General features: G+C 35.5%; 1 protein-coding gene across 1 annotated transcript in view; it reads left to right on the plus strand.

The window, feature by feature from the left end:
* MALRD1 (MAM and LDL receptor class A domain containing 1) overlaps positions 1-26,280 on the plus strand; it is a gene marked incomplete at its 5' end in the record, with an annotated part of 881,642 nt that overhangs the window by 371,904 nt on the left and 483,458 nt on the right. The window contains 2 exons of the mRNA XM_036760519.1: positions 3,796-4,043; positions 10,089-10,380. Of these exons, the coding sequence (XP_036616414.1) occupies positions 3,796-4,043; positions 10,089-10,380 (540 nt within the window). The remainder of the gene's footprint in view (positions 1-3,795; positions 4,044-10,088; positions 10,381-26,280) is intronic.

The following is a 26,280-nucleotide window of genomic DNA, read 5'->3' on the forward strand; positions in this document are numbered from 1 at the left end:
ATTTCTATTCTAGCCATTTGAAACCTCTCCCAAAAGGAAAAAAAAAATATCTAGTCTTTGATAGTGGCCTATAAAGAAATCTATGGCCACTGCAACCTATTAGAGAGGAGAAAACAAATTAAAGTTTGAAACATAAATTTAAAAAATGAATTGGCATTTATAAGGGAACTAGCTATCCTAATGATTTGATGACAGAAATGAGGAATGAAAGATTTGTTTTCTGTGAATAGAAATATTAGAAGTCAAGGTTAAAATAAATATAAAATTAAAAATGCTCTTTTCATAGCCTTTCTTTTAAAGTATTTCTTAACTTTTGAGTCTCAATGCCTTTAAATGCTGTCTGATTTTCTTATTGCTACTTTGCACTGTCTTAAGTTCCTTGTTGGGAGATGTGATTAGTCATCTGAGATTAAGACTATAGCTTCATATCCCCAGAAAGATACTAAAATGATGCTTTTATTTAAAAACATCTATTTCTTGAATTTTTTGAAATAAGGAAGCAATGATTTTTTTTGAGTTTTTATATTCTAGCATAACCCAACATTGTCTTTTTTTTTTTTGCCATAATGGTAAGACTATCCATAAAGAAGTTAGAACATTTTCAAGCTAGGCAAAATTTGCAATATTATCATTCTCACTTCTGATTGGAGTAGGAAGTTACCCCTTGGTTATTCAAGTGGGAGTTGCTATGGTAATTTCCCAGGATGCATTTCTGTAGTCATATAAATTGTGTTCTAGAGAGCATTTTGGATGCTGAAACAACAAGTTGGGGTCTGCTTCTGAAAAGTGGATTCAGATCCAAGTTCTGACAGTGATCGATAAAGGGATATTATATATTTTAAAATTCCATGACTTCATATATTCAATGAAATAACATTACTTTGGTAAATATCTGAGTAATTACTCAGAGTATATGTGAGAAGAATGTCTATGCATAATGATCCATGAGCTCCAATTTATAGTCATTTGAAGCCATTTTGGATTTGTAGAAAAACTAGCACATTTTTTTTTTTAATTTTTCAATAAACAAAGCAGGGCTTTTAAACAGTTCCACAAAGCATTTTCACTATCTATTTTTATCATACTCAAATATGTCACCCTTAGCACTCAATAAAGAACATAAAAAGAACATTAATTTATTCAATCATTTAGCAAATGTTTAATGATTATCTATCATGTACATTGAACTGTGATGGTTATAGATGGAGATGCACATGTTTAAATGATATTTTCCCAAACCTTAAGCAATTTCCCATTTCATAGAGGGGATAAAATATGCAAATAATGCCACTAAACAATAACATTCTAAATAAGCATAATAGAAAGAAAATATGATAAATGTCAAAGAAGAGATGTATAATATTTTACTGGTTAAGGTACAGAGCAACTATACTGTTGGGGGGGGATAAAAAAAACAAGCAGTTTAATAATGAATGACACTTGAACTGGGCCTTGAAAGATCAGCAGAATTTTGGTAGTTTCACCTGGTTGGGAGGTGATTATGGGAGAAAGGAATGCTGTAAGTAAATAAAAAGAGGTGGGGAAGTTGGATAAAGTATTTATAGATCTATGGTCTTATTTGTGTAGATACTCCCTTAGTATAACTAGTTCATACCTTATTATCCAATGCTACTCTTATTCCTATACCCTCAATACTGCATCAAGGCTCCACTCAATATGCTAAGAATGAGACTTGTAGTGTTTTAAACATGATTTATCTCATGACAGATTCATTGCCATTTCTAGAGCTTTTTTAAAAATTTACCTTCTCTTGTTCATTCACTTATTATCCCCTCACCAGGCATTCATTAATGATGTAGCAGCATTATTTTTCCTAGCTTATTCAGTTTTTTTTTCTTTCTCCTTTTGCATAAAGTCATTTTCCTTTTGAGAATTTTTGCCTTTAAATTTTTTTATTATTTTCTTTGGTAAATTTGTATTTTTGTGTTTTAAAAATGATCTCTATCTTTTGCCTATTTTCTCCTTCTTTAGTGTCACCTATTTCTAAGAAAGATGAACCTATGCATGTCTTAAAGGCATCTGTAATGAAAATATGAAAGTATAACAGGTAGACCTTCACAAATGAAATTTTTCACCAGACCGCATATTGACAGTCACATAATTCATTGATTATATACATGCACACTTATACATACATTCATACACATGCTTAAAATAGGGAAATGTTTCTTCACCAGTGGTGTTAACCACTCTTAGGAAGATGTTTATCTTGCAGTCTAAGGGGAAAAGGAATAGGAATTCCCTACAGATAATGAAGTTTTTCAGATGGCATTTACATTTGTCTCATTACATTGTCCTAGTTGTATCAGGTTCTGGGTTAGCATAGATTCTCTTGAGATCTGCAAACATTAAAAAAAATAAATAAAATTTGAACTGACAATTAACATGGCAAAAGACAACAACAAATGGATGAAGAAGGCCATCTGTTTATATTTTGACACAGTTGGATGGACAGTCCATAGCAGTTGTGTACCAGCACCTAAATATAATGCAGACACTGATCATGGTCAATGAATTGGACCTATAATTTAAAAGCATAAAAAAAGAATGGGGTAGATTGCTTTTGGGAAATTATGCACTTCTTTTAACAGCACAAACCTTCACTTTGAAGCAATAGCTCACCTTTTTAACAGAAATATTCATCTGGTATGGTCATGAATCTCAGAACTTCACAGTCTCCAAAGAATCAAAATTCAGGGTGACCCAAAGGTCAATAGAAAGATGTATGGCAGCTATAGCCACATAATAAGTAGCCAGCCACATATTACCACTTATGACATGCATGGAAGATGTGACATAAAAGATGTCTAGGGGAATTATGATGGCAAAGGTAATAGGCCTGTCATACAGTGAGAGAGAGCTAATGGGTGGAAAACTGGAGTGATATACTAATACCCATATAATATTTCCATTTTATGTTTCCATAAAACATCCTCTGTAAGATTTTAAAATGAATTTTAAAAAATTTTTTGTTAAGCTAAGCAGTATGCTACACACTGATGTACATAGAAAAGGATGCACATAGAAAAGAAAAACAGTTCCAGCCCATTCAAGTGGTATGAGCATATATGTCTCTCTCCCTCTATTCCAAAACATTGTTGGTATTGACTAATATATCTCTTCACTAGACATAGAGACTAAGATGGCTTCTAGATTTATTTACTTCCTTGTTGTAGCAATTGATTTATATTACTAAAACTTCCTTAGAAAAGCGTAAGAGTGTCAGTGACTTTTCCTTGTTATAGTTCTTTTCTTTCCTTTCCCCTTTTTCATTTGTTTTCTGGTGTCAGTAACTTTTCTGAATGGGCAAAGATGGAGCTGTTGTAATTGTATATGGTATCTTCTTATTTTTAACCTTTCTTCTAATTTAGTTTTGATTTTTATATGTTTTCTTAAAAGCTGATTTCATATATATATCTTGGTTAGCAAGATATTAAAATTTATGAGTATCTAAATAAAGTAACTAAATCATAGCATTTTCAAGGATAAAAGCTACACATTTTGTAAGGGTATGTTAATGGTCTTGCAATTGTATTTTGATGTTAACTTTGTAAGGATAAGGAAATGAATTAATTCATGGAATCTGCCCAACTTTTTCCCCCAAATCTCTATTTTTACAATCAGTTTCCCACTTATTAGAAAGTTACAGTTTTAAAAGATCTTCCAATATTAAGTTCTGTCTAATGTATAAAGATTGCTCTTTATTTTGGATTATTAGCCTTGATTCAATCTATTTTTCTTGTTTTTTCCTACCTTTACATGGATTTTTTTTAGGTTCATCCATTGGGCGCTGTGATTTTGAATTTGATCTTTGTTTTTGGGAGCAGAGTCAAAATGATATCTTGGACTGGAATCTAAAAGCTGCCAACACCCCACTTACAGGCACTGAGCCAGTTGCTGATCATACCTTTCAAGACCCATCTGGTCATTATATCTTTATAAGGAGTTTATTTCCTCAGCAGCCAATGAGAGAAGCTCACATTTCTAGCCCAATGATAAGCAGAAGGAGCAAAAACTGCAAGGTATGGAAAAGGAAAGAAAAACTTGGTGGAAACTTGCTGACCTATACAGTCAAATTCAGCAAAGTGAGCAAAGATGTATTCCATTCCCAAAACAAAGAAACGCTGGTTATATTCACCCTGGAACATTATTGAGTAGAATGAAGGTGGGGGTAGAGGAAAAAGGGGCACATAATAAACGAATATCTCCTATAGTCAGAAGATGTGTGGGAGACACAAAGTAAATATAATCCCTTGTCCTGAACAAAACGTATACACTTGTAAAAATAAGTGACATAACGTAGTAGTTAATTGGTAAAAATAGTTATGAGATCAGAGTAGAGCCGGACTAGTTGGAAATGACTTGATGGAGGAAGTGAGATTTGTTTCATTTAGAACTAGAAGGAGTTGGATCATGAAGGGTGGAGAGGATTTAACTAGGTATAGTTAGGAAGGACACTATTTCTGGAGATTGAGGAATAGTATAAATAAAGGAGTAGAGGTAAGAATAAACATGAAATATTTGTCAAGCAAATGGGGACACTAGCCTTGCTGGAATTGACTTCACATTGAGGTAAAGTGGGTTGGAGAATAAGGTTGTACAGGGAGTATGAGTCCATGTTATGGAGGCTCTTCTTAAAAGTTAGGCTAAGAAGTTTGGACAAGCATTGCAGAAAATCTTTCTAAAAATGTATTAGTTTCCTTTTTTTTCTTTAGTAAATCTAGTATAATGAACATAATGTTGTTTTTAATTTTTTTCCTCTTGAAAATTTTTGTTAATGGAATGGAGCTATTTTATGGCTGAGGATTCTCCCTGGTGGTAATTTTGAACAACAGTTTTTACTGTCGAGTTTTTTTGTGTGTGAGCAGTTGTAGGTGTCGGAATCTGAGCTCAATCTGGATTGGTTCCAAATAAAAAGGACTGAAAAGTTTTTATGTACATAGTTGGAATAATTGCCTCATATCAGCACATTTGCTAAGCATACTTACAATGTTTACTTTGTTATTTGCTATTTTTTCTAAAAGCGAAATGCAGAAAGGGAAGAACTTATAGCTAATTGAAGATTCTGATTGAGTCCTGGTTAAGATTTCACTATATTAATCTATAGTTGACTCAGGGCAACCAAAAAGGGATATGTCAAGCCAAAATTCTTTTTTTTTTCAGCTTTAGATGTTTTGGACAATTCATTTTGGTAAAGATGTTCAAGATCCCAGACTTACTATAAAGTATTCCATGCACAGAGTTCTGGAAGCCCCAGAATTTTCCAGTCATTTGACAATGACTAGGCCCATTTTTGATAGAGATGACTATGGAAAGATTAATAGCATAGTTCTGAAACGAAAATAGTGATGATCACCATATAAGACCCAATTATTTGGCTTACGATTTTCAAATTATCATGGTATTGATAATAGAAAGCAGGCTCTAGTGTCTGAATGCCTTATTTTTCCATATGAAAATACAACAAAGAACTGCTAAGTCAGTGACTCATAAATATACAAAGTCATCATTCTCAAAATTTATGACATATATGTGTGTTTTTCTTCTTTTAATTATCTTCAATTTATCCTATATATTTATACATCTCTCTCTCTCTCTCTGTGTGCATGTGTGTGTGTGCTTGTGTGCGTGTGTGTATCTTGTTTTTATGTAATTGATTTTATGTTGTCTTCAAAATCTTGACAGAGAAATGATGGACTAAATATGCCAAATGAATGCACATATGGGAATTTGTTTTGATTTACTACGAATATTTACTATGACTTCTTTTCTTTCTTTTTTTTCCTTCAGTAGAGTAGGCTGGTCAGAGAGATAGAAAATAAGTACTTGATAATTGAAAAAAATTCGATCAAAAAAAATTTCAGATTTCTCCTAAAATCCTGGGGGAAGATATAGTAGCCTTATTCTGGTAACATGTTCTGCTGTAGTACAGGTTGGTTTAGTAGTTTCAGAACTTTCTCTCTCTCCCTCCCCCTCCCTCCCTCTCTCTCTCCGTCTCTCTCTCTTTCTCTCTGTCTCTCTCTCTCTCTCTCTGTCTCTGTCTGTCTCTCTCTCCCTCTCCCTCCCTCTCTCTCTCTCTCTCTCTCTCTGTTATATATATTTATATTATCTATATCTTATCTACCTCTGTCTCTTTATCTATCTCTAGCATTTATAACTATCTAAACCATCTCTATATCCATCATCTATATATGTGTACAAGTACACAATACACACATATGTATATATATACCTATGTGTACAATACATACCTGGTATATGATTTATTACTTTTTCTTACCTGATCGTAAAGGCACAAAACAATCAAACTTTATATATAACTCTTGCATTGTGAAAAAAGTAAGTGTGGAAATTTTTGTTTTGTTTTGTTAAGACAGGACAAGGGCCATGGAATGTTACCTTGTAAGTAGACGACTGACTTTGGAGCCAGGAAGAGCTGATTTCATGACCGACCTCTGATATATGTTGTCTGTATAGCCCAGAGCAAATCATTTAATCTCTTATCACTCCAGGCAACTCTCTTAAGACTATAAATTCAGAGCTATTGCCAATACTCATTCTTTGTGCAGTTGACTCATTGAAGTTAGTCTGGTAGAGCAGAGGATGGTTCCTGAAATGCTACATGCATGTACATACATGTGCACACATGCATATGTTCCTTTGGTGCTGACTTGTTCATTTTGAGTTAAGAAAGATAGCATTCAGGAATTCAAATCTACTCATCAAACACTGAGTCCCTAATATGTGTCAGGCACAGTATAGGCCCTCGGGGTACAAAGACAAAAAAGACAGTCCCTGCTTAAATTCTATTAAAGCAATATGACATGGACCTAAAAACTTCAATACAGAGATACTAAACTAACTAATTTTAAGACAGAGAGAAGACTAACAAGTGAGAGATACAGAGAAGTGGCAAGTGTGTTGTGCTTTGAAGGAAATTTGAGTATCTACAAGGTAAAGTTGAGAAGGGAGTGCATCCTCACACTGGGGACCACTTGTGGCAAAGTACAGGGGTGTAAGAGGCTAACCCAGGAAAGGACAATAACTATGAATAATATCCGGGAAAGGGAATGTGTGAAGGGGCTTAGTATGAAATTATGGAAGAACCAGATTGAATCAGTGGCAGGTGGAGGACTTTTGCAATAAAACGAGACCCACAGATTGCTAGAATTATGAAAACAATAATTCAATGGCTACAAAATGTGGGCAGAGTTGGCATTCATTTCATTTTATCCAGTCATTTTGTTGCTCCATAATAGCTAGACTTTTTGGCTACCATAGAAGCAGGTTTTTCCTATTGATGAAGATATGCTGAGCAGCTTCTATGAGTTAGGTAGATGTACTTTAGACCAATTTATACAATAAATTAATAAGCTTCAGTCTTCTGAGCAAAATCAATTTAAGACACTAGTATCTTTGCAAACGTCACACTGCTGGAAATAGAGTAATGTTGGTTTAATCATTGTTAACACATGAGTATAGGAACTATTTTAGAATTTTCAAAGGCTTTTTTGATTGATCTGCTTTGTAAAGGAAATTAGTCTTGTCATAATTACTTCAAGAGCAAATAATCTTCCATTCCTGCTGTGTGATATTTCATTCAACTTATTTCATCATTTAAATCCTATTTTATCTAGAAGTCCACTTGGCATAATGCAAAGAGTAGCAGGCTTGCAGACAGAAGTTTAGAATTAAATCCTGACTCTGACATTTACTTGCTGTGGGTTCTGGGCAAGTCACTTAGCCTCTCTGATACTGAGTTTCCTCATCTGGAAAACTAGGATGATAATACTTAGCTCACTGGCTTATTGAGATGAGATTAAGAATGTGAATGATTATTTTATTGTTCTATTTCCTTAGTGTGTTGGAGGTATATTTTCTCTCTCCCCCCTCCCCCTTCCCCCTTCCCCCGTGTCTGTCTGTCTGTCTGTCTCTCTCTCTCTCTCTCTCTCTCTCTCTCTCTCTCTCTCTCTCTCTTTTTCTCTTCCCTCTTTCTCTCCCTTCCTATAATATTTTAATGGATATAAATTATATAAGAATTTCAAAGTTCAAAAAAGTTACCCTTTTTACCTCCCTTAAACATTCAATCCTTTAAAAAAATCACTAAAGAATTAAAAAAAGTTCTACAATGAATACCAGGTAAAATAATGCAAATTAATAAGAAGAAGCATTAACATAAGTAATCATAAAAGAAAGACAAAATTCTAATTTAGTAACAATTCAAATGCTATTTTTAGTCAAAGATTTGTTTAAAATTTTTTAGTTCAATAATTCCATGATTTTTAAAGAACCTTTTTGCAACCGAGTAGGACTTCTCCCTCTTTTCTTTCCTATCCCCAGAACCATAGTCCCTGCTGTTATAAACATCTGTGAGAATAATAAAGCATGCCTGGAAGAAATGTAGAAAAATTAATGATGAATAGCTCATTGTATGAATATTTATGATATGTATTGAATACAGAGGAGTAAGTGAAACGTCAATGCTGGTAATGATTGGCTCTTGCATGTATAAAATATGTTTATCAGGTAAGCAGGGTTACCTGCCAATTCCAAAGAAAAACACCTTTTATGCTTGACCTTGTGAAACACCCTAAAGCAGCATTTTTACAGAGTTTAAACTGAGTCTTCTTGAAATTTCCACTGAGAAAGAACAAATCCTTAGAAGGAGCTAAATTTGAAGCATATTTTTTATGATCTTGTGTTGTCCTGGTGATTAGTTTACATGGCCCCCAGCAGGAATGTTCCCATTATCCAGAAAAGGAACTGTGAGATATTATCTATGGAAATTCTTTTGTTATTTTTGCATGTGGGCATGATGAAATGGTGCAAGAAAATGGGAAAGTGGAAAATCACACACCAATCATGTGCCTAATTTTGAGTTGGCTGACAAAATTGGAAAAAAAAAATTCCATTGTGCTAAACTAGGTAGCCAAAGGCAAAACCATTACAAATTCTCACCAGGACTATGTTCTACAATTCACTTAATGCAGGACTGGTTAGAAATTATAACCAGGTGAGTTTTCTCCATTTCATTCTGATGCTAGCAAAATGGTTGGTTCTCTGCACCATTAACCTTCAAGGTACATGATCAATTCCAAGGCTGGTCAAGTTTATTTATGGACACCCTCTAATGTTCATGTTGTTTTTGTTAATTTGTTTCAGTTGTGTCTGACTCTGAATGACCCTATTTGAGATTTTCTTGGTAAAGAAACTGGAGTGATTTGCCATTTCCTTCTCTAGCTCATTTTGCAGATGAGGAAACTAAGGCAATCAGGGTTAAACGACTTGTCCAGGGTCACACAGCTAGTAAGTGTTTGAGGCCAGATTTGAACTCAAGTCTTTCTGGCTCCATGTCTGATACTTCATCTATTTTACCACCTAGCTCCCCTAACATGCATGTAGCACCTAGTAACTCTATTAGCACTAAGTGGAATTTGCATTTATTTGATAACATATTTTTATTTTATCAGGCAAATGGTAATCTGAACATCAGTGAACCAGTGTAAAGAGTCTTCAATTTGGAACCAGAGGACAAGGATTTAAACTCTAGCTCTGTCACTTGCCACCTCTGTCCCCTTGGATAGGTCGTTTTTACCTCACTTGGCCTCAGTTACATCATCTATAAATTGAGCAGCTCAGACTAGATTATCTCTTTCAATTTGCTATCTTTGAGAGACCACAGATATGTGATGTGTGAATGTAGATATGTGATCAGATGAGGTCAATCAAGGTGGTATACAGAAATAAATTTTGTTCTGAGGACTCATAGAGGCATAGATATGACCTGGTTTTTCAGAGACTATGTCAGGAAAGTTCACTTTCTGGTAAGTGCTACCTGGTAAGCTGAAATTTTTGTGGTTCCATTCACTAATTTCTTTTTATTGAGTTTTGAGCAATCCTAGCTGTTCTGTGGGTGACTGTGTTTGCAACTGAATTCAGAAAGGGCCAGAGTGGTTAAATATCCCAACTAGTTTCCAGGCATTATAAATAAAAGGGCATATTGTAGTATGAAATCATTGAAGATGAAGAAAATGAATAGGACCACATTAAATGCCATTTTTTTTTAGATAATTTTCCACTATCACATGTATGGAAAAGGTATTGGAGCACTCACCGTTTCTCAGATATCGATCACAAATAAGACGAATGTCCTACTCTGTCTTACTGGAGAACAAGGCAATTACTGGAAGAGGAAAGAACTAATTCTGCACAATGAGGAGGATTTCCAAGTCACCTTTGAAGGTCAAGTTGGGAAAGGTCACAGGGGACATATTGCACTTGATGACATTGTGCTGTCGAAGGACTGTTTGCTGTCCCATTACTCCATTGTCAAGGAATCTCTAACATCACTAACGTCAGGTAAGTTTTGAAATACATTTTATTGATATATTTTGTTTTAACATCTCTCCAATTCCTGCCTGTTATCCCTCTCTATTTAATCCCTTCTCATGAGCCATTTTTATAAGAATTTATTTTTGAAAGCGAGGAAGTGAAGAAAAATTAGCAAAACTGAGTGAACTGAAGAAAAAAAATAGCCAATATATGCAATGTTCCACACCTGTGGACCTCTTCGCCTCCCTTTTTCAAAGTAGAGTGAAGTATTTTCTCATATCTCTATGGAGGCCAAGGTTGTTTGTTGTAATTTTGTAACATTCATTTTCCATTTATGTGTGTGTGTTTTCAATTTATGTTGCTTTCTTGGCCCTGCTTTTTTTCATTTTGCATTAGTTTTCATCTTTCTGTGCTTCTTTGTATTCATCCTATTTGTGATTTCTTAGTTATATTTATCTACCACATTTTGTTCAGCCTTTGTCCAAAGAAAGAGTTTTTACTTTGTTTCCCATTTGCTATCACAAAAATGCACAGCTATAAATACTTTGAGGTTCATAGAGTATTTCTTGTTTTTGGCCTCTCTTGGCGATATTTCTAGCAGTGAAATCTTTGAGTCAATAGGTATAAATTTTTAGCCACTTTATTAGAACAATTTTAAATTGCTTTCCAAAATGGAAATTTGCAGCCTCACCAACAATGAAATATCTTTCCACAATCCCTACATTGACTATTTCCATCTTTTAACATCTTTGTCATTTTGTTGGCTGTGATGTAAAAGCTCAGGGTTGTTTTGATTTGCATTTCTCTTGTTATTAGGTGTTTGAATTTTTTTTTTCATATGATTGTTAATAGTTTGTAATTCTTATTTTGAGAACTGTTTGTTTATATCTTTCGGCCACTCATCTTATAGGGATAGATTTCATACATACATACATACATACATACACACACACATAGAAGCTTTTGCACCCCAAATTAACACATTAACATTAATAAATCAATTAAAATTAATATATAAATATATTTTTACATGCATCCGGAGAAAGATGTAGACAGAGAGGGAGGGAGGGGAACGGAGTGGTGAGCAAGTGGGAGAGAGAGATCTATAAGTTGCCTATAGATCTCAGATATCAAACTCTTATGCAACAAAATTGACAAAAAAAGATTTGTTCCTACTTGATGGCTTCCATTCTTATCCTAGAAGCATTAATTTTTGGGGGGTGTAAAAGCTTTTTTATTTAATGTAATAAATATTGTCTATTATATCTTTTGTAATTGCCTCTTCCTCTTTTTTGATTAAAAATAAAAAAGTGTGTTTCTAATAGATTATATGTTTAAGTCTGAGTTGTAAGAAAAGAGGAAAAGTAGGTGTGATGGCATATACTTGTAATCTGGCTACTAGGAAGGCTAAAGCTGGCAAATCCCTTGAGCTCAAGAGTTCTGATCTACGGTGGGGTATTTGAATCAGTTATATTCTTTGCATGGTATCAGTATGTTGGGAATGAGGGAATAGGAGGCCACAAAGTTTCCTATGGAATGGGCAAATCAGCTGTGATTGGAAATGGAAAAGGTAAAACCCCTGTGGTGATCACTGATAGGATTGGGCCTGTGAGTGTGCACCTGTACTTACAGGCTGGGCAAGATGGGGAGAACAAGTCAGTTTTTTTTTTAAAAGAAAGAAAAGAAAAAAAAGGAAAAGGGAAAAAGGAGGAAGAAATTAAAATGAAATCATAAAAAAATCTAATTACCTCATGTTTTCCAAAGAGGAAAATTAAAGCTAACTTGAATTTAGGAAAGATCCTTAAAGTATTTAAGCTTGTGAAAATGTTTATTCTTCTACTATATTCTATGCCCAAGTCCTTATTAAATCATCAGGGTAATTTATCACAAGTTTTCACCTCCTATGAAATAAATTCACAGTTTGCTCACTTACAGAGAATTCTGTAACTTAAAAAAAGAAGTATCAATGCTATTTTACATTACTACTTGATAGACCTGTGGACGTTTCCTTTGTAATGATTAAGAAGAGTTAAACAAAACGAACAAAGAAATCCCATCTGATAGTATATACAATACTCTGTACCTATAGTCTTCCATCACTCATTTTAGAAAAGACAATCTGTTTCACCTGGTCTTGCTGACAGACCAAAATTTTCATTACATTTAATGAAGTTCAGGGACATTTTGGTATTGCTTTTATTTGTATTATTACAGTTATTGTGCATGTTGTTTTCCTGGTTCTTCCCTATTACCTCTGTTCATACGAACCTTTTAATTTTTCTCTTCATCACTTTCATCATTTGCTACAGTGCAGCAGTGATCAATTGCACTCACTTTTTGTCTAGGTTTGTTGTTGTTACTGTTGTTCTTTTTGCTACATATACTGCAGTGTAGTAGACCCAGCTCTAATAAGCTTCTAAGAGTTAATTGTAAAATTTTCAGCGTGAATATTTATACCTCAGAAATAGGTGGTCACTACAAAGAAGGGTTATGTTTATCACTTTTGTGGATTATCTAGGCCACTCAGATCCCAGTTCAGAAAATGGGAAATAGGAACATCTTTCATCTTGGGGAGGGCCTTACTATTTTGGCCCTGGACTGCTAAGAACCCATGCAGCTGCTTGATTACTTATCTGGCTTGAATTCAATAGGAGTCACCAATTTTATTTCTTCCAGGAAGATGAAGGGTCACTGGGGTTATCACTTGAGCATCTTTTATTTTCTCCAGACTTTTACCGCTGTCATTTGACTTACTGATATAGTCTAAGGATCCCTAGGTCTTGAAATCTACCCTAATTGGTTGTTGTCTTTTAGGCTTGAAGAGGACCAAAACAACATTACTATGTTGGGGTTATCTGACTGTGGCTGACCAGAAAAATATGAGCTTGGAAGGCTCTATCACAGACTGGGCACAAATAGTCTATATGAAGTCTGTATTTGGAGTGGAGATATCTCTAAATTTGTGCATCTCAGATTGATTTTGAGCTGCTTTGCTCCTAGAGCATAGTGCTTTCTTTGAAGAGAACATGCCATATTGGGGAGTTCTGTGCTAGCGTCCCATGTCTTCAAAGTTCTTCAGAGTGTCCTTGAGAATGTCTATAAATTGTTTCTTTTGACCTCTATGTGAGTATTTGCCTTCCATGTGTTCTCCATAAAACAGTCCTTTAGGCAAATGTATGTTTGGCATTTGAATGATGCAACTAGCCCATCAGAATCCCATTGTCTGCAGTAGAGTTCGAACGTTTGGCAATTCAGATGAAGAAAGGACCTGCGTGTCCAGTAACTTATCTTACCATGTGATCTTTAGAATCTTCCTAAGACAATTCAAATGGAAGTAATTCAATTTCCTGGGATGGTGCTGGTATACTGTCCAGGTTTCTCAGGCATAGAACAATAAGTTAGCCCACTGGCTCTGTAGATGATCAGTTCGGTAGGCAGCCTAATACCTCTTCTCTCCCACACTTTTCTTTGGAGCCTCCCAAACACTGAGGTAGCTCTGGCAATGTGTGTCAACCTCATCTTCTGTGTGCACATCCCTGGAAAGTATACTGCCAAAGGTAAATTCATTTACCTTGAGAAATTTAAAAAATTTCTCCACTCGTTGTAACCAGTGCTCCTGGCATTTTTCCTGGAGTTGTTGGGCAGCAAACACCATATCACCCATTCCTCAGCACTTTCTGAAGCCACACTGGCTCTCAGGTGAAGGATTAGCTCATTAAGGACCCTGGCAAGAATCTTGACTGTAATGACTAAGAGAGAGAGCCCCCTGTGATTGTCACAAAACAACCTATTTCCCTTCAGAGATGGAGAGTGGAGGCATCCTTGAGCTCCTGGGGGTTAACTTCCTCTTACCATCAAACCTGGAAAATTTCAGTCAATTTTTGTGTAAGCAGTGGACCCCTTGCTTTGTAAATCTCAGCTGGAATAGAATCAGTACCAGACACTTTGCCACACAAGAGGATCATAATGGCATTCAAAACCTCTTCTTTATTTGGAAATTTGGCTAAGAGAGGGATTGACTTCAACTTGAGGTATACACTCAAAGGCTCCAGCATTGGTTGATGATGGTCCATCGAGAATGTTATGAAAATGTTTATCTCATCTCTACAGGATCATTTCTTTATCACTAATCAATGTGGCTCCATCAGCACTGAGTGGTTCAGATACACCATAGTTCTTTAGCCCATAATTAGCCTTCAGGGCATCATAAAAGCCCTTTGGATTGTTACTATCAGTGTAAAACTGAATTTCACCTGCTTTCTTACTGAGCCAAGAATCAATTCTGCATCTCTCTAAGCTTTACTTGCACTTTACTTTTAATGGTTAAATGTTGCCTTCTAAGTGATGGAGGAGTTTTTGTTTTTCATTGAATAACTTCTGAATTCCCCATCGTTTTTGCTAAACCTTGATGTTTGCAAGTGTTCTGGCTCAGATGAATGAAAGGCCCTACACCAGCTCTCTGAAAACTGCCATTCCTTTTCTACTCCACTATTGCCAACCGTATATTGGTTCAGCTTTCCCTCCAAGTTGACAACAAACTGTTCATACTTGTAGAATTACTCTAATCTGTTGACATTAAGTCTTCTGGTAGTCATCTTGCTTTGAGGCCACCACTTTTGTTGAATGAGAATGTTTCGTTTGCAGAGGATAAGTCTGTGATAAGTCCAGCACTCTGTACCACACATCTCTTCCATTGCTCTCACATCCTGCCTATCTCTTCTCCTTATAATGATATAGTCTATTAAATCTGAATATTTGCTATGAGGGTGCGTCCATGAAGTTTTATTGTGTTTAGGTAAATGGAGGACAGTGTTGGTGACGAGGTCATGAGATGCACAAGTCTTCAGTAGTAAGTAACCATTGATGTTGCTATCTACTCAACCATTAGGATTTCTAAAACTTTCCACCTACCCAATAGATAAGCTTTCTTTTATGTGTAGTATTTCCAATTTAGGGTGTGAGATTCTTGAGAACAAGAGCTAAATCACGTTTTCTATTTGTATCCCCAGCACTTAACACAATGCTTGGCATGTAGTAAATGCTTAATAAATGTTCTATCTTATTTTCTTCCTCCCTCCCTTTCTTTCTTTCTCTTGCTTTTTCCCTCTTTTCTTTATCTCTCTTCCTTTCTTTCCTTTCTTCTTCCCTTCCTTCTATCTATTCATTCATACTTCATATATCTTTGTAGAAACAAAAGACCCTTGAATAAAGAATAAACTAGTGGGTTTTCTTTGAGCAAAAGTCAGTCAACAGAGGGGCAAGTTATTCTTTCTCCTTTCATTTCAAAATGTTTGTTTAAATTATGTCAAGGGAAGATTCCTAAGGAATATTTTCTCATTTGATAGTCAATGAACCTGCCTTAACTTTGGCAGCTTCTTGTGTCCTATTTTCAATAAATATTACAAGGCGTGTTACACTTTGAAATGCATCAGGGAATATGTAAATTCTCAGCTAGAAAAACCCCACCAAAATAAAACAAAAATCCCTAACACATGATCACAGTCTTCTGCACCAGAAAGTCCTTTGCCACAGTTCCTTAGAAGGTCAATCCCTTTCATGGTCCCTAAGTATTTTAATAAGGGCTACTTAGATGGTAACTATCCTGTGTTATCTTCAGAGTCCATTTATGTTATAGAGCATCCTTATATACACTAAGATTTGTTTTTCTTTTAACAGAGGCAGAGAGGGGAGTGAATCTAGTCTTGGTTCTGTAGGCAAGAGGAAGCTGAGTTCAAATTCAGCCCACATCCTCTTAACTGTATGACCAGGGGCAAGTTCTATAAACTGACTGAATCTCAGTTTCTTCGTTGGTCAAATAAAGGAAAGCAGCTAATTCATAGAGTTGTTGTAAGACTTAAGTAAGATAATGTATATAATTTTTGCGATTGTTAAAATGCCTTTAAATATCAGTAATGTCAAAATTAAATTGGATTTTGTTTAAAATGATCTTATTACATTAAAAACTGGAGCAAGGATATTTTTGGAGTTGTATAAACAAATCATCAAGAAAGAATTTCTAAGCTCCTATATCCAAAGAACTTTGTGTGCATCTGTAGAGGACAGTAAGGCTGAGACCTCATCATTATCCTCAGAGAGCTAAGTATCTGATAAATAATGATATTTAGAGAGGCACAGTAACATAGTACAGGAAGGGAGGGGTTAGGATTAGGGAGATCTCGGATAAGGCCTGTCTAATCAGCACTATTCTTATGTCTAGCACAGTACATGACATGTCGGTGATTAATAAGTGCTTGTTGATTGATTTTGTAACTATTCAGAAGTCATTTAAATTCTTCTTGTCCCAGATAACTCTCTTAAGGAAAAGTTACGGAGGAGTTGCCAATTAACTTTAGTGGAGGACATATCAAAATGCAGATTCTAATACCAATGAAATAATAATCAACAAGCCTTTTACTAAGAACCTACTATGTGCTAGGCATTGGAAACACAAGTAGAAACTATGAAGCAATCCCTACTTGCAAGAAGCTTATAGTCTAATGTGGGAAACAAATACACATAAAAATATATACAGAATAAAAATAAAGATAATAAATGCAAATAAATATGAAGTAGTCAAATATATGTTATTTTAGGAGGGAGGGCACTAGTGGCTGAGGGAATCATGAAAAAGATTTGCATAGGAGGCTTTGTGTGAGCTTCACTTTAAAGAAAGTGATTTTATGAAAAGAGATGAGGCTGAAGAACATTACTGGCAAGGGGGACAGCTAGTACAAAGACATGGATTGAGAGATGAATAGAGATCCAGATGAAAACTACAATAATGAATTTAATAACAGTGTGATAAAAATAGTAGCTACAAGTTCTTACTAAATGAGTTGCAAAGAAAAATAGATTTAAGAGAGGGAGAGATCACTTCATGCTGGGATATACCAAAAAAACTGTATAGAAGAGATAGAATTTGAAGTAGGTCATAAAGGACAGGATTTGGGTGAGCAGAGAAGAACAAGATAGGGCATGGCAGGTAGAAAAACAATAGTAAAAATACAGAAATGAATACAGAGAAAAATACAGAGGGCTGTATGAGGGATAAGACATGTGCAGGGAACACTGAATAGACAATTCTAAGGGTCTCAAATATCAGATTAAGAAATTTGGCTTTTATCATGTAATAAAAAATAAACTTGCAGGGAGTGAGTATATGGCATAATCTCAGCAGGATAGATAAGAAAGAATTAACCCAAGAAGGGTTAAAAAAAAGTTCCTCCATATTAGATAATAGCAAAGGTTATGAACAGCTGATAAAACTAGTAAATAAATGTCTATGTTAATAGGAATGATTCTGAAAACTAAAGTGCTAAGTGAATTTGATCAGATATATGCTATAAATCAAAATCATTATCGAAATGGTACATGCAATTAGTTTCAATAAGTGCACATGTAATGAAGTTGATATCAATGTACTGAAAATACTTTTGACTGTATCTAATAAGAGCTGACCTTCATGCAGCACTGTAAAGTTTACAAAGTGTTTTACATACATTTTCCCATTTGATCCTTAAGATCATATGAGATTCTATATTTATTATCACCATTTTATAAATGAGGTAACTGAAGTCATGATTTCACTGAGGTGGGCAGCCCCTGCAGTCATGCAGATTTTAACTCCTTCATAGCTTTGTTATGTCTTCTTCTTCTGTGGCTAGAAAAAACTGACATGAAACAATAGGATTAATTTCTATTTATAAATTCTCCCCAAAGATGGACTCTAAATAAGGCATCATTGTATTTCTCTGCACATAATTTATTCCTTCAAATTGCAAATTCTTGTTTGTGTTATTATCAATGTACTTCTTACTCTCTGGAATTATTGCATCCCCAAAGGAAAAAAAAGTATTGCCCTAACTTTTTTGAAAATAATTTTTCAATTTAATTTTATTTATCTGCGTATTTATGGTTTCTTAGCCCATGATTGTGGCTCCTGTTGCAACAGAAACAATCTGGGAAGACAATGGAAACATGTATGGGGAACAAGATGATGGATTTTCAATTCTTCCAATTGTATTTTTTTTAATAATCAGCATGAATATGCTCTGCTACCCAAGGAAGCATCCTTGATATTTATAGTCTTGTTCAAATTATCCTCCCTGTTAAAAATACAAATGTAATCATTAGTTACTACTTTGACTGCTTAAAATTAAGGTTAAACGAATATACATTATTCTGGTCCAAATGACTTTCTGGATAAAAGATAAAGTAATCCTTAGATTCCGTTAAATTTAACTAACATGTAATATGTTGAAAGTCTTCTTAGACAATAGTCAGTCTTTTCCAAAATGATAATTTAAATGGTGGAGTATTATTTAAAATAACAGAAAGTATGTTTCTCAGAGTAAGAGTGGCAAGGGAGAAGGAAAGATTATTAGTGACAAGATATCATTCATGTTCCAGTGGACTGAAAAGATGTGGAAGTTGGAGCTCATCTGAAATTGGTATTTGGCTTTCCCACAATTATGTAACTGTGGTGAGATACTTAGTTATAAACGTTCTAGTTGGGAACTTAAAACATTGTTTACAGGAAAATATACTTTCTACAATTGAGGATTATTTCAATATAAACCATGTCATTCATTCTGTGGGAAAAAATGCCTGGAATCAGGGTATCTGAGTCCTATTATTTTGACCGAGTTTCTGAAAGCCTAACTCATGATGTGTCTCTTGCTGCAACAGAAGCAATCTGAGAAGGAAGAAACATGTTTTGAGAATTAGATGTTTAATTTTTCAATTTCTCAGATTGCATTTTTATATGTCCAGCATGAATTTACACTGCAACTGAATATTCGTACTATCATAGAATCCTAGAGTTGGAATTGCCTCCTGATGGTCATTTAATTCAACCTTTGCCCAAAACATTAATCCTTTTTTCAAAAGCACTGACAGTTGATCACTTAATCTATTCTGAAAAAAAAAAAACCTCTCATGACAGGGATTTTCAACCTCTCAAGGCAGTCCAGTCCATCTTCAGGCAGTTCTCTGACTGGACAGAAGCTGTTGCTTATATTAAATTCAAATCTATTTGCATAATTTACACTCATTGATCTTAATTCTGTCTTCTGGAAATGCACAGAACAAGTCTAATTCTCTAACATGGCAGCATATAAAATATCTGAAGGCACCTTTGCATACTCCCCATTTCAATATCTTCTCTAACCAAACAAGCCATTAGGTTTAAGCAAAAAAAAAAAAAAAAAGTTGTATGGCGGTTTGAGTTCCGTATAAACGTATACTGCTTCATAAAATACAATGTCCTGGAAAAAGCAGTAAGCTTGCAAATTGAATTTCTGCATATTGGATCCCACTAAACCATGGGCTTTTATTATTAAATTGGGAGTATGTTCCTCCCGAAGAGGAATGGCTTCTAAGATATAACGAAGTCAGACAAAACAGGTAGCAATCTTTTTTCAAACCCCCTATTTAAAGAAAAATAATAGATTTACAAGTTAATCAATTAATCAACATTCATTAATCACCTATGATGTGCTAGGCATTTTGCTAGGAACTGAAGAAAACTTTATCCTTGAATAAAGAAGAATCAAATTAATTATTAAGAAACAAATAAGCAAAGTCAATGTTTTTGTTCCAGGTCTCCTTTAAAGGCTGCCTCTGAATTCCTATTTCCCCTTATTTTATTTTTTTCATTTCTTCTTTCCACTTTTCCTTCTTTCTTTCTTGTCTAGCTGTTGTCAGTGTGTAATCACTTCTAGTTCTGCTAATTTCACTCTGTATCATCTGTTATAGGTCTTCCTTTGTGTACTTCATATTTATCTCACTGGCCATACTGTTAACACACTTCATTTCATCTGGTCCAACCATTCTGGAGAACAATTTGGAACTATGCCAAAAAGACTATAAAACTGTGTATCCTTTGTCCCAACAATACCACTACTAGATTTGTACCCCAAAGAGATTTTTTGAAAAAGGAAAAGGACCTATATGTACAAAAATATTTATAGCAGTTTTTTTTAGTGCTGGTAAAGAATTAGAAATTGAGGGGTAGCCATCAATTGGAGAATGGCTGAACAACTTATGGTACATAGATGTGATGGAATACTAAAACGATGAAGGGGATGGTTTTAGAAAACCTTGTGAAGACTTATATGAACTGATACAAAACAAAATGAGCAGAACTGGAATAATAACAGCAATGTTGTAATGATAATCAACTGTGAAATGTTAGCTACTCTGCTCAATACAATGGACCACAACAATTCAAAAGGACTTATGACAAAAATGCTAGCCCCCTCCAGAGAAAGAACTTAAAAAACTCTGAGTATAGATTGAAGCGTATTTTCTTCTTATTTTTTCTTTTTTTTGTAATATTACTAGAAATATTTTACATGCATAATGGATATCATATTTCTTGCCTTCTTGATGGGTGGGGGAGGGGTTGAAAGGAGTAAGAGAATTGGGGACTGAAAATAAAAATTAAAAAAGAAAAACAATCAAACCAAAAGCTCCCTTTCACCTTAGAGCTCTTCATGTCACATTCATTCCATATTTTTCTCATTCTCAACAAATTCAGACTTTCTTTAGAAGACATTGAACCCCAGGATAGCCGGGCCAATGTGGCTTTTTTTCCTTTCATTTCCTCCTAACACAGTAGTTAAGGAGGTTAGCACACTTTTTGTTCTTCATTCCTTCAAGCTCTCCCTCTACTTTCATTAGTCGGCAATCTCATTTCAGGTTATCCTTTCCACCTGTACACTCCTGACAATATCTTTCTTCCTATAATATTGCATTCTCTAAGTTACTCTGTCTTTTCTCTTAAGGAGTTGAATGTCTGCCTTATAGTCCTTCATACTTGGAGACTGCAATATACACTTTTATATTCCTTCAAAAACTCTGGCTCCCTACTTCACCAGTTTCTTCAACTCCCATAAACTCCAACATTATTCAATGTCCAGCATCCAAAGGGATGCTCATGTCTTAGATCAAACAATTACCTGAAAGTGTGCCACTCTCATAACCTTGATCTCTGCAAGTAACTTCTCTGGTCATAATCTCCTGTGTTTCCATCTTCACTGTGGCCTCCAGTCTCTCTGTCCTTTTCTGTTCTTCAACTCATCATCCCTGCACTAACCCAATTTTCCTGTCTTTACACTCTTGACCTTACAGTTAACCATTTCCACCATACATTGTCCTCTATCATTGGCTCCCTTGTCTCTTTATCCTAATGCCATGCACACTGACAAACTTCAACCCTGAGTCACTCTCTGTCTTTACTCTCCTCATACTGAAAGCATGGGAGGAAGTCCCAATACCTTGCTGATTAAATCCATTACAAATTAATGTTCTCTAATTCCATTTGGTCACCATCGTTGCATGAAAATGCTTTTATTCTGTTTCTTTTTTATTGACTCTTTACTTCACTCCATTAAGTGGTTGTTTAAAATTTAGTCTTCAAGTACATTGTGCTTGTCCCACTTCCTCTCTCAGAAGACTACACCCCCTCTTTCTTTACAGAGAAATTAATGCTATCAGTCATGAGCTCCCTTACCACTCCCCTACTCTGTTCTTCAAACTCTAGGCTCTGTGAAAGAGACTTCTCTTTGTCAAGGTTGAGCAGTACTCTTTCACTGGATCTCATCCCTTATTTCTTTTTCCACATCCTCATATCCCTATATCTTCTAGGAGATTGCTTTCTAGAACATTACCTTCCTCTTTTACCTTCAGACTCCTTTCTTTTATATCTTCCTTTATTGCCTATAAATATGTTCAGGTTTCCTCTATCTTCAAAATAAACAAAAAGCCTTTACTTGACCTACCTCAGCCTTTTAATTATTTCTTCTCCCCATCACTATCAAACTTTATTGTCCCTTGAGGCTCTGCCTAAACCTCTTTCTCTATTCCCTCTGTACAATCTTCCTTAGTGATTTTCTCTTTCATTTGCTCGAAGGCAGAAAAACCGAGATGTTGAGGGAGAGCTTTGTAGTAATAGGGAGCAGCAGTTGGGCCAGAGGCAGTGAGATACAACATGGAGTATCAAGTATAGTATCCAGTGTAATTGGATTCTAAAATGTGTGGAAATGCAGGAAAAGACCAGGTTATAAAGAGTTTCCAATCTCAAACTGAAGATTTTATATTTGATCATGATGATAACAGCTAGCAATTGATTTGAGGTATGTGTGACATGGCCAGACTTGTGCTTTTGGAAAATCACTTTGCAGTTGACTAAAGAATGGATTTTATTGGGAGAGACTAGAGGCAGGAACTCCATTTAGAATGCTATAGCAATAGTACAGGTGAGAGGTGATGAATTCCATGAAAAAGATGATGGCTATGTGAGTGGAAAGAAAGTAATGTATAGGAAAAATATTGTGATAGTAGAAATGTCGAGATTTGTCAGTAGACAAATAGGATAGAGACTTAAGGGACAATGACAAACAGGCAATGAGGTGATAGTGGATAGAACCATGGAAGTTCTCAGGAAGACCTGAGTTCAGATCTGCCATGGACACTTACTAGCAATGGGATCCTGAGCAACTCACTTAACTTCTGTCTGCCTCAATTTCCTTATTTATAAAATGGGAATAATAATAGCACCTCCCCCCCAAGATTGTTGTGAAGATAAGATGAGATAATTTTTGCATAGCGCCTTGGTTTTCATAATTTGATGATAATGATCATCCCAGCAAGACTGATTAAATTCCAGAAGTGAATGTTAGCCTGCTGAATTGCATATGCCCTACTATATCTATAAAGTACTGTTTACCTATGGTCCTAGAATAGGGGCTACAGATTAATCAGACACTTATAATTACAACTGCCCAACATGTGATTACAATCTTTGTATATACACATGCCCAATCCTTTCTGCCCCTTCCTTTGAAATGTGCTTGGGGCAGAGGGTCAATGGGAATTTGAGAAATGAATAGACAATCAGGGTGCAGTTAGGATTGCCTGATTGTACAAATCCCACAGAAAATGACCTGACAGGCTTTGCAGTTGTACTCTAATTTCATAGTCCTCGTAAAAAATTTATTTGCATGCTTGCATTGGAATTAGAAGCAGCTATCCAAGTGAATGACAGTGTCCTAGTCATATATATATAATATATATGTATATATATATATATTCATAATTAGGTTTTTAAAGACTAAATATGCAAAGTACACTGATTTTTCCACTTTGTGAAAATGCATTCATTGCTCAAACCTGTACTTTTCTGTTCATGTTTGGATTATAAGCAGTGAGGTACAAAGAAAATAAGAAGATCTGGCTGTTCCATTTAAGCAAAGATTAATTTTTTTAAAAAAAGAAAGAATTATGGAGTAAAACACAAGGAATAGGAATGCTGACAGCGAACGTTTACCATTTTGAATGGCTAACCCTTTGAAGTAATGGACACTGCTTCTCAGATCTTTCTCTAGAACTTTAGAGGAGAAAGCTGCTTTCAAAGTGAGCTAGGATCATCCCGCTACTTGTACAAGAGATTTTGTCTGCCCTGGTGCACAATTTTTATCTCTCTTTGTCTGCATTCCTAAACTTTGGCCTAAAGAACTTGAATGTAACTTTGAAATTTCCACCCTACCATGAGATTCTGACAGCTTTCTATCTGTCTTTTCCTATGACCCAAATATCACCATGGATTAGGATTAGAGAGATCTGGGATTTGAATATAGGTCCTCTTGCTTCAGTTCCACTACACTATCTCAACAGCTTTCTGAGAAGTTGCTTTGAGAGGCCACTAGGTGGTACAGTGAGTAGAGCTAGGTTGCGCAGTGAGTAGAACACCAGCCCTGGAGTCAGGAGGACCTGAGTTCAAATGAGGCCTCAGACACTTGGCACACTTACTAGCTGTGTGACCTTGGGCAAGTCACTTAACCCCAATTGCCCTGCCTTCATTCCCTCCAAAAAAAAGAAAGAAAAAACAAGTTGTTTTGAGTCCTTTCACCTCAGCATATTTATTATTCATCAATATTGTTGCTTGCAATGAAAGGAGCAAGGATGGGACCTTTGATTTCATTGATGAGGGAAGGAAAGAAACAAGCATTTATTAGGCACCTACTCAGAACCAGGCGTTGTGTTAACGTTTACAAATATTATCTAATTGAATCTTCATAGCAACCATAGGAAATAGGTGCTAATATTAGCCTTATTTTACAGTTGAGGAAGCAGAGGTTTAATTAATTGTCCAGAGTCATAGAGGTAGTATCTAAGGCAGGATTTGAACTCTGGTCTTCCTAACTCCAGCAGCTAGGTGCATAGTAGATAAAGCACGAGCTCTGAAGTCAGGAAGAAAATCTTAGATACTTACTAGCTGTGTGACTCTGGGCAAGTCACTTAACCTTGTTTGCCTGTTTTCACATCTGTAAAATGAGGTGGAGAAGGAATGGTAAACCATTCCATTGTATTTGCTAAGAAAACCCCAGGTGGGAAAGTGAAAAGTAAAACATGATGAAAAAACGACTGAACAACAATTTCCTTACTTCTGGCCTAGCGCTCTATCGACTGAGCCACCAATTTGCTTTGGTGAACTCCTCGATGAGGAAACTATGCAAATGCAAGTTGGTGATTCTTCTGAATGGCAGAGCTCTGTCCTTGGAATAGAAGCATAGGCAATTTCTTTAAATGGCAACTGGGTCATGACATGAATAGAGCCTTGGATTTAGAGTAAGGAAAACCTGGGTTCAAATCTTGTCAGACACTACTAGCTGTGTGACCCAGGGCAAGTCACTTAACTTTTCTCAGTTCCAGTCTCTCTATGTGTAAATTGGGGATATAACCACAGCTGCCTCACAAGGTTGTTACCAAGGCCAAATGAGACAATATGTGCAAAGCACTTTGCAAACCTTAAAGTATTAGATAAATGGTAGCTATATTAGACAATGCTACATGTCCAGAGACAAAGATTGCCCATGAGTTCCAAAAAAAAAAATGGCAGGGTTGTCTGTGTAAATCCATATTTTCTAACACCCAAATCTGGAATGTGCTCTTGAGATGACATTTTCTGTTTTAGTACGGATGCAGTGTTCAGACTTAGAAATGTATTATCTTAATACCATTGACTGGTCCTTTCAGATGAATTAGGAATTCTAATGGAATACTCTTCAACCTAAATGGCCACATTAAGTCATTGAAGATTCATGCAATGGTGTTTAGCATGCCTGACACTGACTACTTTTTGCAAACAATAATAAGGTATATCACTGCAAAGCACATGTCCAGAAGACATGGAGTGCTGGATTTAGAATTGGGGTTTTATATATACATACATATATATATATATATATATATATATATATATATATATATATGTCATACACACACACACACACACACACACACACACATACATATCCATTTTCCCACTGAGGTAGTAAGATCCAGAGAATTTTAGTGACATTCCCAAGACATCATCAATCAACCATCAAATATTTATTAAGCACCTACTACACGCTCTGTATTAAGTGTCAAGGCTGCAGATACAATAAATGAAAGTTCCTACTTGCAAGATGCTAACATTCTGGGGAGAGGGGTGGAGAGAATAACATATATAAGTATATTCAAAATATTAATCAAAAGAATAAATCCATAGCAATTATATGCAAAGTTTGAAAGGAAACGTTTGAGGAGACCAGATTCTGAAAAAAGGTGCTACACGAGTCGCATTTTGGGATAAGAAGAGTAGCAAATATTAGAGTTGGGAATGAAACCCAGGTCCCTGACCCCAATTCCAGCTCCTTGTGTTGAGTCTCCAAGCTAGGCTCTTATCAATATAGTCCGAAAAGTTAGTTTGAAATTTGTTTTTGGCAGTTATTCTTTTCTTTATCAATTTTCAGCCTTCCGAAAAAAACCCAGGGTCCTTAAGGTCATATTACCTGATAGTGATAACCACCATCTGATTTGGGGAGGAGTATATTTCTGTTTAGGAGATAGAGGTCACCAATATCCACTGAAACTTGGAAC

Source organism: Trichosurus vulpecula, chromosome 5 (assembly GCF_011100635.1).
Source record: "Trichosurus vulpecula isolate mTriVul1 chromosome 5, mTriVul1.pri, whole genome shotgun sequence".
In the NCBI taxonomy this organism is placed as follows: domain Eukaryota; kingdom Metazoa; phylum Chordata; class Mammalia; order Diprotodontia; family Phalangeridae; genus Trichosurus; species Trichosurus vulpecula.